The sequence below is a fragment of the Staurois parvus genome, unplaced genomic scaffold (assembly GCF_062004578.1).
Source record: "Staurois parvus isolate SC_StPar_1 unplaced genomic scaffold, SC_StPar_1.0 ptg000849l, whole genome shotgun sequence".
NCBI classification, from domain to species: domain Eukaryota; kingdom Metazoa; phylum Chordata; class Amphibia; order Anura; family Ranidae; genus Staurois; species Staurois parvus.
In genome coordinates, this window is record NW_028318645.1 from 1,021,891 (window position 1) to 1,038,144 (window position 16,254).

The following is a 16,254-nucleotide window of genomic DNA, read 5'->3' on the forward strand; positions in this document are numbered from 1 at the left end:
TGTCTGGATAAACTTGGGTGAAGAACATACCAATGAGCAATCCCTCAAACCTTGGTCACAAATGTCACATCATACATACAGCCTAACTAGTATCTGTTACTAATCAGCATCTTGAACTCTATTTGCAGATCATCTTTTACCCCTGGAGGCCCCAGCTGTTGGAGTGGGAGAAGAATCTGCATCTGATGTTGGGGTACAGGAACTGCTGTAATGGGGTGGGGATGTACAAATATATGTTACATGTGTATTTGGGAAATGTCATGCATTGTTTTTTTTGTTTTGTGGTGCAGGGAAGTTCAGGCACTCCAAACTTGTGTGAAATGCCGTCACCTCCACCTGAGTTGCCTGAACATCCGGTAAGAGATGGTACAGATGTTCTCCCTAATGAGTCACCCATTTAGAGTATAACTCCGTTCCTGGCTGGGCAGGATTTGGCACCGTGATGTGTAACTTACTTTTTTCGGATCGTTGCTTAGTCAGGAGCTGGAGGGAGTGATGTGCATGTGACAAATCAGCAGGAAGGTATCAGTCTGGGTAAAGATGCAAAACCATTCATTTCGTTCAAATGTTCATCCAGTGTAATGTGTCAGGGAAAGGCATTCAGCAATACCTGTTCCTAGGGGTGGGACAAGAACATGAGCTAGTGTTTGGTGTCAGACGAGCCCCCTGTCCTACTGTACCCTTGTGCTGTGTGTTACACTCTTTCATTTTTTTGTTTGTTTCTCCTTACAGCCAACATTGGATGCGGCTGGATCGGCACCCCGTCCACCTGGACCCATCTCCCTTCTCAAGCTTGGGGAAAGGCTGTTCAACATGGAGAGATTATGGGAGCAAAGGAGGCTTTCTAATGCATCCAGTAATATAGAAAAGTTACTGGGGCTCCAACATGAAGCCCTGCTTGAACTTGTCACCGCGGTCAGGGATCAGACTACAGCGCTGCAGGACCTTAGTCATGATATCCGGGCCTTATGTCAAGCAGGGGCTGAACAAAATGCACCTTTGGCCAGAGGCTCCCAACCCCTGTGCAGTAGTTTGGGGCCAATCCCAAGGTTGCCACAGAGGTCCCCTGCTGAAATTGTTGGGGAATCATCAGGGGAACAAGCATTGGAGGTGCCGATTCTGGAAATATCCACTCTGGAGCAACCCCCTCAAGAAACCCCACCTGAAGACCAGTATGCCTCCTTCCCCATGGATCCCTCTTCTGCGCTTTCCTCACACTCCACTTTGCCCCTTGACCACACCCCCACTTTCACACCCCTTCCCCTTGTTTCTACACACCCCTCCTCTCAATCCCATTTCCACCCTTACCTTCCACGTCCTGCCCACTCTCCTCAGCCCTTTAATGCCCCTCCCCACATTCTCCCTGTCTTCCATTCCCCCCATTCAACCCCTCCACCAGCCCTCTATCCCCACCACTCTTCCATTCCCGCCTTTCCTTCACCCCAAGTTCAACCCCTAACCCAGCACTCCCTCCCAATCACTCCTTCCCAGCCCCTCCCCACATTCTCCCTGTCTTCCATTCCCCCCATTCAACCTCTCCCCCAGCATTCCCTCCCCACCACTCATTCCCAGCCCCCCACGCACTGTACCCCCCCAACCCTCACACCCACCCCCTCTGCAGCAGCAGCCTCCTTCTCCCCATTCATTTTGTATGTTTTTTTGTAATAAACATTATTTGGAAAGTAGCAGAACGTGTCTTTCAAATTGTCAGAAATACATTTGGGGTAATAATGGAGGCTTGGTCATGTCGGGAATCCAACACAGGTGCTTTTCTGAGTATGGCTACCAATAATTCCAAATAGTGAACACTAAAAAAGCAGCACTTCAGAAAGAAAACTAAAAGGTGACCCTTCCAGAGGCATTGGTGGTTAGACTCTTTGGCCTTTCTGCTGCTTTCACCTGGTGGTCTGTCCTGCAAATAGTTTTAGCTGTTCCCCATCACACAAGTTCTCTGGCACATGTAGCGGTTGGCCATTATCTGCTAACCATGTGGCTGCCCCAAGGGAGCTTAGAATTCTCAGTGGACTCTGTGGGCAAGGCTAACGTTCCCCAATATGGGAACACACAATATTGCAGCTTGTTTTCTAAGTGTCGGCTAGCTTTTGTCTTTTTGGGGTGCTGATTTTGGCCAAGACTCCTGCATGGAACACTCACCTCCCCAGAGACTGACACTGCTGTCCAAATATGTTCCCTGTGCTACTTCATTGACACACACTATACAAGAAGTGTGTAATATCCAGGACACCAGGCGTGACACCAGGACACAACTTACACACAGTAAGCCTGCCAAGGAATGCTAGAGACACAGAAAAGTTGGGAGAATAAGAAGAAGGCCTTCTGTTGTTTGGACTATCATTATGCTGGACTAACTGGACCCAGACTAAGTTTGCTTTACACCCCGTGTAACATCTTGCCCCGAGATTGGTTGGGGAGCATAGGATCTTTAGCTGCCTGATTCTAGATGTGTGTGCCTATGGAATTTATGTGCCCAGTGGACACTTGTTCCTCACTTCATTCCCTCCTCACCTCTTGTTGCCAAAACACTGACATGTGAATGAGCAACAAGTTGGATCCAAGTGGTATGTGTGGAGCAGATAGACAATTTGCCCATTAGGGCCCCTTCTTTTCTGGGGGACATTGCATGTATCTGGTCTCATCCATAACTGATAGTCCTTCCAAGAGCAGCTTTCCAGTCATGTGGCTTCTGTGTAATGCCAATCCCAACTAGAGATGAGGTGATGGGAAACATCTTGACAGAGTTGGGCCACAGGATCCCCCCACATTGTCTACTTGGCTGCACCCCCTTTTGGCAGTCTGCACAACTACACCCCACCAAGCTATGTAGAAGTCCCTGGATGGAATGAAGAGCTACTCCAAACGTGAACAATGTAACGTGAATGGAGTGTTCTGTGTAAACTGTTGCAGCATTTCACAAGAGGAAGCAAACCAAGATTGGGAGTAGCTGCAGACAGCAAGCAGACAACTTCAATCTTTATGTATCCCAGCTTAGGATTGAAGGAGCTGTTTTACCTCTCGGAAACATGCAATCCTATCTGCTACAGTCCTAAAGCTGGACTTGCCAGAAAACACTTCGTTTGGACATTACCAGAAATTCCAGGTAAGCAAGATTGTCCAGTGCAGCTGGAGCTAGCAGAGTCCTGCAATGCTTTAGGGACATGCAGATCAGCTCCAACTGCAATGAAGAAGATTGCCGACCTGCAAAGGCTGAAGAAAGCCACAACACAGTGCACTGTCCAAGATAAATAGAACATTTATTAACAACAATTAATAGAAAACTATAAAACATCTTAAAAAATTGTAACTAAACTAAAATTGCTGCCTGAAATAGGCTGTTTTAGTCATGGACTTAAATCGTCCACTGCTTATCTGTTCCTGTCCTAATTTATGACGCTAGCTTTGAAATGTGCGCACATTGGAAGGGACTCACGCTGACACACAAGTTCAGTCTATGAATACTTCTAGTTTATTATAATGAGAAAGTGAGCTTATATATGAAGAATGATGCGAGAGTCATGTGACAACAGCATAAGCATTATATTAGTCTTTGATTGGTCATTTCCACACGAAAACAATCTCCGTCATGTATAGGTGTGATCTTCTTCCAGGCCTTATCTCATAGAGAAGAAAAACATTCCTTTGTTTCCCAAATCACACGGTGGGAGGGGGTCTGTGTGTGTGAGCAGACATTTCTTAAGCAAGGATTTCTTATAGTGCCACAAAGCCCAGCAGGCAGAAAATATTCACACAGCATATGTATTAAAGTATAAAAGTAAATATTTATAAAACTTATAGAAATAGCGTATATACAGTCATGGCCGAAATTGTTGGCACCCTTGATATTTTTCCTGAAAATCAAGTATTTCACACAAAAAAGGTATTGCATTAACACATGTTTTGCTATACACATGTTTATTCCCTTTGTATGTATTGGAACAAATATAAAACAGAGGCAGAAAAGCAAATATGACATAATGTCACACAAAACCCCAAAAATGGGCTGGACAAAAGTATTGGCACCCTTAACTTAATATTTGGTTGCACACCCTTTGGAAAACATAACTGAAATCAGTCGCTTCCTATAACCATCAATAAGCTTCTGACACCTCTCACCCGGAATTTTGGACCACTCTTCCTTTGCAAACAGCTCCAGGTCTCTCTTATTGGAAGGACACCTTTTCCCAACAGCAATTTTAAGATCTCTCCACAGGTGTTCAATGGGATTTAGATCTGGGCTCATTGCTGGCCACTTCAGAACTCTCCAGCGCTTCTTTGCCATCCATTTCTGAGTGCTTTTTGACGTATGTTTGGGGTCATTGTCCTGCTGGAAGACCCAGGATCTTGGACGCAAACCCAGCTTTCTGACACTGGGCCCTACAGTGCGACCCAAAATCCTTTGGTAATCCTCAGATTTCATGATGCCTTGCACACAGTCAAGGCACCCAGTGCCAGAGGCAGCAAAACAACCCCAAAACATCATTGAACCTCCACCATATTTTACCGTAGGTACTGTGTTTTGTTCTTTGTAGGCCTCATTCCGTTTTCGGTAAACAGTAGAATGATGTGCTTTACCGAAAAGCTCTATCTTGGTCTCATCTGTCCACAAGACGTTTTCCCAGAAGGCTTTTGGCTTACTCAAGTACATTTTGGCAAACTGTAGTCTTGCTTTTTTATGTCTCTGTGTCAGCAGTGGGGTCCTCCTGGGTCTCCTGCCATAGCGTTTCATTTCATTTAAATGTCGACAGATAGTTCGCGCTGACACTGATGCTCCCTGAGCCTGCAGGACAGCTTGAATGTCTTTGGAACATGTTTGGGGCTGCTTATCCACCATCCGGACTATTCTGCGTTGCAATCTTTCATCAATTTTCCTCATCCGTCCACGACCAGGGAGATTAGCTACAGTGCCATGGGTTGCAAACTTCTTGATAATGTTGCGCACTGTGGACAAAGGCAAATCTAGTTCTCTGGAGATGGACTTGTAACCTTGAGATTGTTGATATTTTGCCACAATTTTGGTTCTCAGGTCCTCAGACAGTTCTCGTCTCCTCTTTCTGTTGTCCATGCTTAGTGTGGCACAGACAGACACACAATGCAAAGGTTAAGTGAACGTCTCTCCTTTTTATCTGCTTTCAGGTGTGATTTCTATATTGCCCACACCTGTTACTTGCCCCAGGTGAGTTTACAGGAGCATCACATGCTTGTAACATTCTTATTTATCCGCAGTTGTGAAAGGGTGCCAATACTTTTGTCCAGCCCATTTTTGGAGGTTTGTGTGACATTATGTCGAATTTGCTTTCTTTCCTCCCTTTTTTTGTTTTGTCCCAATACACACAAAGGGAATAAACATGTGTATAGCAAAACATGTGTTAATGCAATACGTTTCGTGAGAAATACATGATTTCCTGGAGAAATATCAAGGGTGCCAACAATTTCGGCCATGACTGTATATATATTCAATAGGAAACGAAATAGGCATTTTACCAAATCCATCACAGTCCCCCCTTAAAATGACTATTTTACTCTGTCCCTATAAGACCTCGCTCATCTGTCCTTATGTACCTTGGAACTCTTTTATGCTGCACGTTAGACAGGTGATGACTATTTCATCACCTCCCCCGCCACAGACTTTGTACATAAGGAAGTCAGATGCTATCCCTACAAAATTGTGAGATTACTATTGGCGGGGAGGGACCGTAACGGGGTATAAGTTTTTTCTTCATCTATCATGTGGGGATCCTCTTGTTCCTGGTTCAGGAAGGTAGGTGTTCTGTTGTCTACAGCTTTGCTCATCAATTTCCTCACACATGGTATAACACAGCATACAACCAGGACCAGGAGAATCAGAATTATTAGTACAGTTACCCCTATTTGGGCAAGTATCTTTTGCCACCCACTCATCCAACTGAAATATTGATCCCACGAGTCTGTGATCCCTGAATTCTTTTTCAACTCAACTGACTGACCATTCGGCCAGTATTGTCAGGAATATATGTACAACATGTTCCGTTCCTTCTATCATTTTACAGACACCTCCTTTTTCTGCTAAAATCATGTCCAGAGCCATCCTATTCTGGAATGTCATGTAGGATGTAGGGGCTAGCTGGTCAACGATTCCTTGAAGGGCATCCCTGGTGTAATTCACAAACCTCTGTTGGTTGTAGTATATGTAATGTATCTAATCTACATTTTTATTAACAGTTATGGGAATCAGGGATTCAAAACTTGCTTTACTTGGTCTCTGGCTTTAAATTTATTAGACACCCCCCTTGGGACTCCAATGGCATCTATATACACATGTGGGTCAAAACTACCAGAAGGAGCTTTTCGTTTCCTCCTACGGCCAGGCATTGGGTCAGGGGTATTCTCTGCTAGGATGTGGAGAGGCATAATGGCCTTTGCAAGAGCATACTCACCAGTCCAAATCCCTTCCAATCTTATTCTAATCTTTTGGTCCCCAGTAATCATCCATGACACATATGTATACCTGGTCACTACTATCGGAACATGCTCGTTGTATTAAGATCATATAGATTATGGTCATAGCACCACATGGGATCTATACTACAGAAATCAAAGGTGTAAATAGCTACATGAGTGTTGGATGAGTTGTACCAAAATATAGTGGTGTCACCTATTTCGGTGATATCCACCTGTTGAGCCTCTGTCAGACTCATTAGAAAAAGGATATACAACATAGTTGTCATGGTGTAGATGACGCCTTTTCCTCAGGGGTTGGGACTTTCTTGCAGTGGGAGGCGTGTATCCAAGTGTTCTTCCCGGCCACCTTGTCCGAAGGGGCTGTGGTCAGCAGAACTTGGAATGGACCATCATATCTTGGCTCAAGAGAATGTTTTCTCATAAATGTCTTTACTAATACCCAATCTCCGGGTAATAGGCTGTGAGTTCCTGTATCTGCCTCAGGATCTGGAATGGAGAAAACACTTGGACATGGATACGGGTTAATTCACGTAATAATACAGTCACATAATCAGTTAACACATCAAATTGTAATTGCAACTGTTGTGGAAAATAACAACCAAATCTGGGGGCTGAGCTAAACAAAATCTCATAAGGGGATAGGGAGTGTTCTCTCTTGGTGTGTATCTGACACTAAATAGGGCAATAGGCAGACTGTCTGGCCAACTCATGCCAGTCTCTTGGGCTACTTTTAGCATTCTTTCTACTTTCCCACTACTTTGGGGGTGATAGAGGGTATTGAACGCCAGAGTGACTCCTAATGCCGCCCATATTTCTTTGGTTACTGAAGCTGTGAAGGCGGGGCCCTGGTCACTCTCTATCACCTCTGGAAGCCCATATCTGCATACAACCTCAGTGAGGAGTTTCTTCGCAGTTGTTTTAGCAGTCCTGTTAGTTACAGCAAAGGCCTCTGGCCAACTGGAAAACATGTCCACCACCACTAGGGTGTACTCAACCACCCACTCTTTGGCATCTGGATATGATCAATTTGTATCCTTTGAAAAGGGTATAGGGGTTTGGCCAAGTGTTTCTGTGGTGTCTTCTCTGTGCGTCCCGGATTGCATTTTGCACAGATGGCACATGTTCTGCAAAAATTGTTCGTCAATGTGGTGATTCCAGGCGCTACATAGTACTTGTTGATGAGAGAGTTCATGAGGCTCCTTGACAAATGGGCTGCTCCGTGTGCCCACTGGACTACAGCTGGAAACATATTCTTGGGTAAACAAAGCCTCTTGTTGCACTCAAACAGACCGTCTTTGAGAATAGCTCCTCTCCGTCTCCAGCTTTCTTTTTCTTCTGGACTTGCTGCTTCTTGGAGTTCCTTGAGGTAGCTTCTGTCCACAGGTAAGGTCTGTAAAGTGAACATTGGTTCCCACTCTCCGGTCACCTCTCCTTCCATTTCTGGTGATCCCATGGCCGCTCGTTTTGCCGCCAAATCTGCCAGATTATTGCCTTTGGCTTCTGAGGAGTTTAATTTCCCATGAGCTTTTACCTTCAGAATAGCCACTTGAGTGGGTAGAAGGAGTGCTTCCAGCAGTCGTCCAATGGCTACTCCATGTTTTAGGGACGTACCTGCCGCAGTCATAAATCCTCTTGCCTTCCATATGGGTCCAAAGTCATGGGCCACCCCAAAGGCGTATCTGGAGTCTGTGTAGATATTGGCCCTTTTTCCTTCCGCCACCTGGCATGCTGTTGTAAGGGCTTGAAGTTCAGCTCCCTGTGCAGATATTGCTGGCGATAGGGCTCTTGCCTGTAGGACTGTGTCTGCAGTAGTGACCGCAAATCCTGTATAATATTTGCCTCCTTCATCTGCATATCTGGAACCATCAACAAAGAAAGTGAAGTCTGGATCCTGCAGAGGTGTTTCACTCACTGTGGGGAGATGGAAGATTTCCATTTTCATCACTTCAAGACAATTATGAGGCTCAGTGGCTCCATCATCCTCTCCACTTTCTGCATTACCTTCATTACCCCCCTCAGCAATTGGGAGGAGAGTGGCCGGATTCAGGGTTTGGCAACGTAGGAGAGTGACGTTATCAGGAAGTTGGAGGGAACACTGTAGTCTAAGATGCCTCGCTGTGGACAAATGTTTAGGTTGGACTTGGTTTAAAATGGCAGCAATGTCATGCGGCGCCAGAAGAACAAGTTCATGTCCCAGTACAATATCAGAGGTCTTATCCAGCAGAGCTCGAGCAGCGAAAACTGCACGCAGACATGACGGTGCTCCTCTAGCCACTGGGTCTAAACGGCATGAGTAGTAGCCTACGGGTCGTAGGCAGTCTCCGTGGGACTGGGTCAATACTCCTGTGCCATGGCCTTGGCGTTCAGACATGAACAGTTTGAAAGGTTTCTCGTAGTCTGGTAGAACCAGGGCTGGGGCTGAAGAAAATAAGCGTTTTAGAGCCAAAAAAAATTGGAGTCGGCCTCTTCGGACAGATGGAAGGGCTCAGACTTGAGAGCATCGTAGAGTGGTTGCATAAACCAAGAAGCATCAGGAATCCATGACCTACAGTAGGATATGAGGCCAAGAAAGGCATGGAGTGGCTTCTGGCCTAAAGGGAGTGGCAAGTTCTGGATGGCCTTAACTCTTTCCTCCGTAAGATGCCTTGTTCCATGTGAGAGGCAATGGCCCAAGAATACAACTGTTGTAGAGCACCATTGCAACTTCAGTTTAGAGGCCTTACAGCCTTGGTGTGCCAAGTAACATAGTAAACTCTCTGAGGCTTCTTCAGCCGTGGGCAGGTCATCAGCACAGAGGAACAGTCATCCACATATTGAAGAAGGACCACTGCCGAATGTTCCTTTTGCCACGTGCCCAGTATGGTGGTTATGGCTTTGGCAAACTGGCTCAGGGAATTTTTCGCCCCCTTGTGGCATAACTGCCCAGGTGTATTGCTGCCCCTCATGGATAAAAGCGAAGAAGTATCTGCAGGGAGGATACAAGGGAACGCTGGAGAATGCATTTGCCAGGTCCACCACGGTGAAATACTTTGCTGTTGGAGATACCCCTGTGAGTAAAGTGTGGGGATTTGGAACGATAGGTGTCTCTAAGACAGTGGCTTCATTCACTGCTCGGAGGTCCTGTACCATCCTGTATTTCTCTGGTTCTCCTTTGGGTGTCTTCTTTTTTTATCGGGAACAAAAGCGTATTACATGGAGAGGTACAAGGTATGAGTGCACCATTTGCCACAAGGGACTTGACCTACTTCGAAATGGCCTTGGATTGCGCTGGTTTCAGTGGGTACTGTGGTTTCCTGGGTAGGGGAGCTCCAGGCTTCAGTTCCACCATAATTGGGGGTACCTTTTTAAACGTCCAATATCTTCGGGTCCTGTGGACCATAGACAACTTGGAATTCTGCTCAGCACATCCGGTGTCACGTAGAATGTACCACTGACTTGTAAGATCGGACACACTGGGTAGAGGCGGCTCACTCGAGGCGTTGGCCTTCCAGTTGTCTAATTTAGTGTACCAATATGGCCGCCTCCAGGAAGTGTACTGGGCTGGGCAGGAAGGGACAAAGCAGGAGCAGCAAGATGGCTGCCATCAGGAAGTGTACTGGGCTGGGCAGGAAGGGACAAAGCAGGAGCAGCAAGATGGCTGCCATCAGGAAGTGTACTGGGCAGGGCTGGGGTGGTGGGCATAAAGTGGGCGTTAGATGAAGGGCAGGGCTGTCCCTGGCCTCCTTTGTTCTGAATTCTATCATCATTCTTTATGCAACGCTTTTACAGTTTTTTTACCAAGCTTCTGTCACGTTCAGCAAACCTTTATCACATAACATTCCTCTCTGTTCCTACAATGATTTATGCCAGTCCTGACCTTCAGCTTACAAACTTTCGCTACTTTAGATAACTTTTTTAACTGCTTCACTTCCTTCACAATATGACATGCCAGTAATCCTTTTCAATATTTAACACATTAAACAGTTTTTTTTTTTTGTTTTTTTCCTGTAGCAATACCTGTTCTGTCCACTGCTCTTTGTGGATAACTTTGGCTACATTATAACAAACTTCTTGCTGTCTTCAGCACATGTTTGTCAACTAAGACATCTTTCTTCTCTTCTTTTTTTTTTTTTCTTCGCCATTCTTTTGGCTGTAAACGACCCCCCTTATCTGTGATTCCACATACTTTCACTAACTTAACTAATCCCTTAACATACTGCTCCCCCTCCCTCTGTGCAACCAGGTCACGTGCTAACATTCCTTTCTAGGGGTCTTATCAGCGTCTGACCCATCTCCTCCCCCCTTCTCTGTCCTTCCTAACAGGAATCTAAGACACTTCACAGGCTGCTGTCCAGACTTTCCTTAACCCTTAACAAACCCCAACCTTCTGTTATGAATGGCAAACATTAGCTTACAGACACACATTTAGGACATAACATAGCAGTCTATCTTGGTGGGCTCTGAGTACAGACCACTGAGTAACTCATCGTAACCCACACAAACAGTTACGGCACCCGCTGTCACATTACCGTGACGCATATCCGACACCTCCTCTGTTGTGGTCAACACACAAGGTTACCACACACCCAGAGAAATTATGTGTCAAAACCCTCAGTAGGTCCACTCCTCTTCCACCTCAAGACTGATACATAAAAACACACAACAGAGACCCAGGTAACAGATAAGCACATGCAGGTATATGTAAATAAACTCCGGGCATACAAGGTTACCTGCCTTTGACCTTTAGCAGCCGTACTAGGCACAGGTATGAATCAACAACAAAGACAGGATAAGCAATGGTAAGATAGCAAAATATATCTTACCATGCTCCGAGAGGTGATCAAGCTCTCCGGCCTGTCCAGTTTGACTGACACCGAACGCCTTTTCATGGCGGCTGGCTGCAGGTTCATTATTCAGTTCCCGGGTTTCTTGGCACCAAATTGTTTTAGTCTTGGACTTAATCATCCAGTGCTTATCTGTTCCTGTCCAAAATTTATGACGCTGGCCAGCTTGTGGAATGTGCGCACATAAAGAAACTCACACTGACACCTTTGGTCTGTGAAAACTTCTCTCTAATTTATTGAAATGAAACCGTGAGCTTATATATGAAAAATGATGCGAACATCACGTGATAACAGCATAAGCATTATATTAGTCTTTGATTGGTCACTTTACACGAAAACAATCTCCGTCATGGTATAGGTGTGATCTTCTTCAGTCTTATCTTAAAAAGAGAAAAACATTCTTTTGTCTTCCAAATCACAGGATGGGAGGGGGTCTGTTCCTGTGAGCAAATATTTCTTAAGCAAGGATTTCTTAAAGTACCACAAAGCCCAGCAGGCAGAAAATATTCACACAACATATGTATTAAAGTATAAAAGTAAATATTTATAAAACTTATAGAAATAGCGTATATATATATATTCAATAGGAAACTAAATAGGCATTTTACCAAATCCATCACAGTAATCCCGTGGCAGGATTTGTATAGCAAAGCAAACACTGTGTCTGTATAGCAGGACCATCTACACAACCCAGTGCCTGGTGAGTATGGGAGAAGTGTCATGTCTCTGTGTGCCGTGTTCCTGTCATCTGCCAGGGGGCAAAATCCCTCTCACCAGATCCTGGGACTAAGGCCCAAACCATGGTCCTGGAAATGACCGGCTCCTGTGGTCACCTCACGATGAGCCCTTCACACTGTCGGTGTAGGCACTTTACTGTAGGCCACATCTCTCAGGCTGGATGTTCCCTGACTGATGCAGATACCTAAACATGGAGTGAACTGACCCTGAGCACTTCTCTGCCAGGTCCAGACTGTCTCCTGCCACATGCAGACTGCCCCCCCTCAGGAAAAACAAGATGGAGTCCTTCACTCTGCTCTCACTAAGCATGCTGGTCTCTGTAGTTCCATCCCTCATATCAGCCTATCTGGCCATTTCTGTTCAGGACTGCATATCCCACAATGCTTTGCAGCTGCACCTCCTGCTTGAGAAAGTGCCTGTCATTGGCTCCTTTAATACCTCTTCTGATTGGCTCTCTCTGTATTACAGTCTGAGAGGAGAAGGGAGGGGCTGAAATCCCTCACTGCCTTGTGTGTATCCAGTGCAAGTGTCAGATTTCACAGGAGATGCCAGTCAGCAGGTTACAGCAGTCACAGATAGGAGTCATTTCCTCCCTACACAAGGATCTACAGTCCATACACACCCAGCACAAGGCCGGGATCACACTACCAGACGCTTCTCGGGGCTGCAGTTCCTCTGAGCTCCACAAGGTGGGGATCTCACTTCTACCCAGACAGGAAGTCTCTATGGAAGACAGGAAGTGATGCCAGGCACAGACAGGAAGTGATGTCAGGCACAGACAGGAAGTTCCGGGTGAGAGCTGAGTTGGGAGAAAGCAGAGAGGAGACGTTGCTGGAAGTGGCAGCAGAGGAGGTAATAAGATGTTATTTCCTATTTACACCCAGTAACCCCCCGTCATGTCCGTCCTCTTCCTCCATAGTCATGTCCGTCCTCTTCCTCCATAGTCATGTCCGTCCTCCATAGTCACTGTGACATCTTTTATCTCCAGCAGATGATGATACACACATATATAGTGTGGGAACCCAGAATAACCCCTTCAGGGGCAGAACATTCTCCTCATTGTGGAGAGGTGTCACCTCACCTCATCAGTCTATACCAAAGGATTATACCACTTTTATAAGTGGCGGGGAATGGAGAATCCTATGACATCACACTGACCTCGCAGCTCCTCCCCCAATGTCCTTCCAACCAGAGTCAGAGAATCCTATGACATCACACTGACCTCACAGCTCCTCCTCCCAATGTCCCTCCATCCAGAGTCAGGGAATCCTATGACATCACACTGACCTCACAGCTCCTCCTCCCAATGTCCTTCCATCCAGAGTCAGAGAATCCTATGACATCACACTGACCTCACAGCTCCCCCTCCCAATGTCCTTCCAACCAGAGTCAGAGAATCCTATGACATCACACTGACCTCACAGCTCCTCCTCCCAATGTCCCTCCATCCAGAGTCAGAGAATCCTATGACATCACACTGACCTCACAGCTCCTCCTCCCAATGTCCTTCTATCCAGAGTCAGAGAATCCTATGACATCACACTGACCTCACAGCTCCCCCTCCCAATGTCCTTCCAACCAGAGTCAGAGAATCCTATGACATCACACTGACCTCACAGCTCCTCCTCCCAATGTCCCTCCATCTGGCATTTTTCTGATGCTCTTAGGATGTGGGGCCCCTTGGTATCCTCACATGTAAAGTGGAACTGTTGGTCCTGCGTTGTATGTAATGACATCAGAATGCTGCAACAAGCCTATACCCTGCGTAGTGTGGGGGTCCTGTGGGGGGAATTATACCTCAGCCTGAAGTGGGGCTTTAATAAAATGGAGACCTGAATGGAGAGGTGAGGAGGATTCTGGGAATATCATTTGATGTGACTATTTGTGTTCAGATGTAGAGTTTTCCTCCTGTGAAGTCTGGAGATCATATGACATCACATTGCCTCCACCTCCCTCCCTGATAGAAGAGAGAAAGAAGAAGAAGATTCTAGAAGTCACCAGAGAGATCACTGAGCTGCTGACAGGAGAGGTGAGCGGTGCCGGGAATTCTGGGACATTCTCCAGTAACAGACAAGGGATGTGTCTGGATGGTGACTGTATCATTGTGTGTGTCAGGTTCCTATAAGGTGTCAGGGTGTCACTGTCTATTTCTCCATGGAGGAGTGGGAGTATTTAGAAGGACACAAGGATCTCTACAAGGACGTCATGATGGACAATCAGCCGCCCCTCACATCACCGGGTAAGAGGAGACTTTATTGTAAAGGAGAGAGCAGTACGGAGGATCCACCTAGATCCCCCATCATCTGATAAACACATAGAAACAATGGATTCAGTCAGTGTGTGTGTTTCCTACAGATGGATCCAGTCATGGGAACCCACCAGAGAGATGTCCCCGTCCTCTGTATTCCCAGGATTCCACACAGGAAGGTCACACCATCCCTCACCATCATCAGGTAGATGAGGAACAATCACTGATAGTATCATTAGGATCTGTACATTATCTGCATTGTTACCATTGATGTCATTTTATTATATATTCAGAGTGGAAACCTGAGAGATCCTAAAGTTGAGGTTAAAGAAGAGATAAAAGAGGAGGAGGATGAGGATGGGGGGATGGAAGAGTCAGAGCTTCTAAAAGAACACAAAGATCTGTACCAGGACACCATGGTGGAGTCATCCAGCTACAGGAACCCACCAGAGAGATGTCCCTGTCCTCTGTATTCCCGGGATTCCACACATGAAGGTCACACCATCCCTCACCATCATCAGGTAGATGATGACAATTATTGGTAGTTGTGATTTATACACAGCATGTTTGTTACAATGAATGTTTTATTATATCTTTCAGAGTGGAATCCTCGGGGATGATAATATTGATGTTAAAGAAGAGTATAAAGAGGAGTATGGAGTGATGGAGGAGTTTTCAGAAGGACACAAGGAGATGATGGAGCCATCTAATACCAGGAACCCACCAGAGAGATGTCCCCGTCCTCTGTATTCCCAGGATTCCACACAGGAAGGTCACACCATCCCTCACCATTACAAGGTTGGTGGGATGGAGCATTCAGAAAAAGGACTCATAGAAGTGTTTTTTTTAATTTGATGCCTCAACATTGGAGTTTATGTTTTACAGATGAGCTCTTCTATTATTATTTTGTTTTAGGTTGAAGATCTGATAGATATAAAAGTTGAAGTTAAAGCAGAAGAAGAGGCGTATGTGAGGGATGATCAGCAGTCTATGGAGGAGGATGGAATAACGGGGACATTTATAGAGGAGGACACTCCTACAGAGATCAGCACAGGTGGGTCATGAACACTAAATCCATTCCTCCACCCATACTGCTCACTGATTGGTCCAGAGTAGGGCGGGGACTGGGTGATATCAGCCTGTAATCCCCTGGTCACTTTCCTGAGCTGTGTTCCCCGTCCTGTATTCCTGGATTTCTCTCGGATAATCTTCCTTCTCTGTGCTGCAGACACAATTTATGTCTCTAGACTGGATTTATGGAGGTTCTGGGGTTCAGCTGGCAGCAAAATGTTGATTTATGAGCATTACTAGACATGCTCATGAATCAGCATTACTTGGGGCATGTAATTTGGGCCTCCTGCCCCTTGCCCAGGTCTAGTAGGATCTCTGACAGAACATTTCTCCCAGGGTTCCTTGCTCTGTGGTCTGCTGGCTGTGCCGGGTGGAGGGATATGTCTGTAGTGTCTCAGACCCAAGTCACTGAGTGCAGTCTCAGGAGATGGGAGGCAGCGGTGTGGGACCTCTGCAACTTGTCTACAGTAAACATTTAATATTCCACTGATTACTGAATACCAATATTATGAGTCCTGACCCTTATACTGTATAATTTATATTATACATTACATACTCCTGACCCCTGCACTATATACTCTTTGTTGTACATTACATACTCCTGACTCCTGCACTATATACTCTATGTTGTACATTACATCCTCCTGACCCCTGCACTATATACTCTATATTGTACATTACATACTCCTGACCCCTGCACTATATACTCTATGTTGTACATTACATACTCCTGACCCCTGCACTATATACTCTATGTTGTACATTACATACTCCTGACCCCTGCACTATATACTCCATGTTGTACATTACATACTCCTGACCCCTGCACTATATACTCCATGTTGTACATTACATACTCCTGACCCCTGCACTATATACTCTGTTGTACATTACATACTCCTGACCCCTGCACTATAT

General features: G+C 45.8%; 1 protein-coding gene across 1 annotated transcript; it reads left to right on the forward strand.

Annotated features, from left to right (window-relative positions):
- Positions 1 to 565: 565 nt before the first annotated feature.
- On the forward strand, positions 566 to 15,319 carry LOC149443570 (uncharacterized; the record flags this gene model as incomplete). The annotated part of the gene is made up of 5 exons (XM_089655575.1): positions 566 to 622; positions 733 to 915; positions 14,559 to 14,786; positions 14,866 to 15,063; positions 15,181 to 15,319. Coding segments are annotated over exons 1-5 (805 nt in total), but the record flags the coding sequence as incomplete, so codon positions are not given.
- Positions 15,320 to 16,254: the final 935 nt, after the last annotated feature.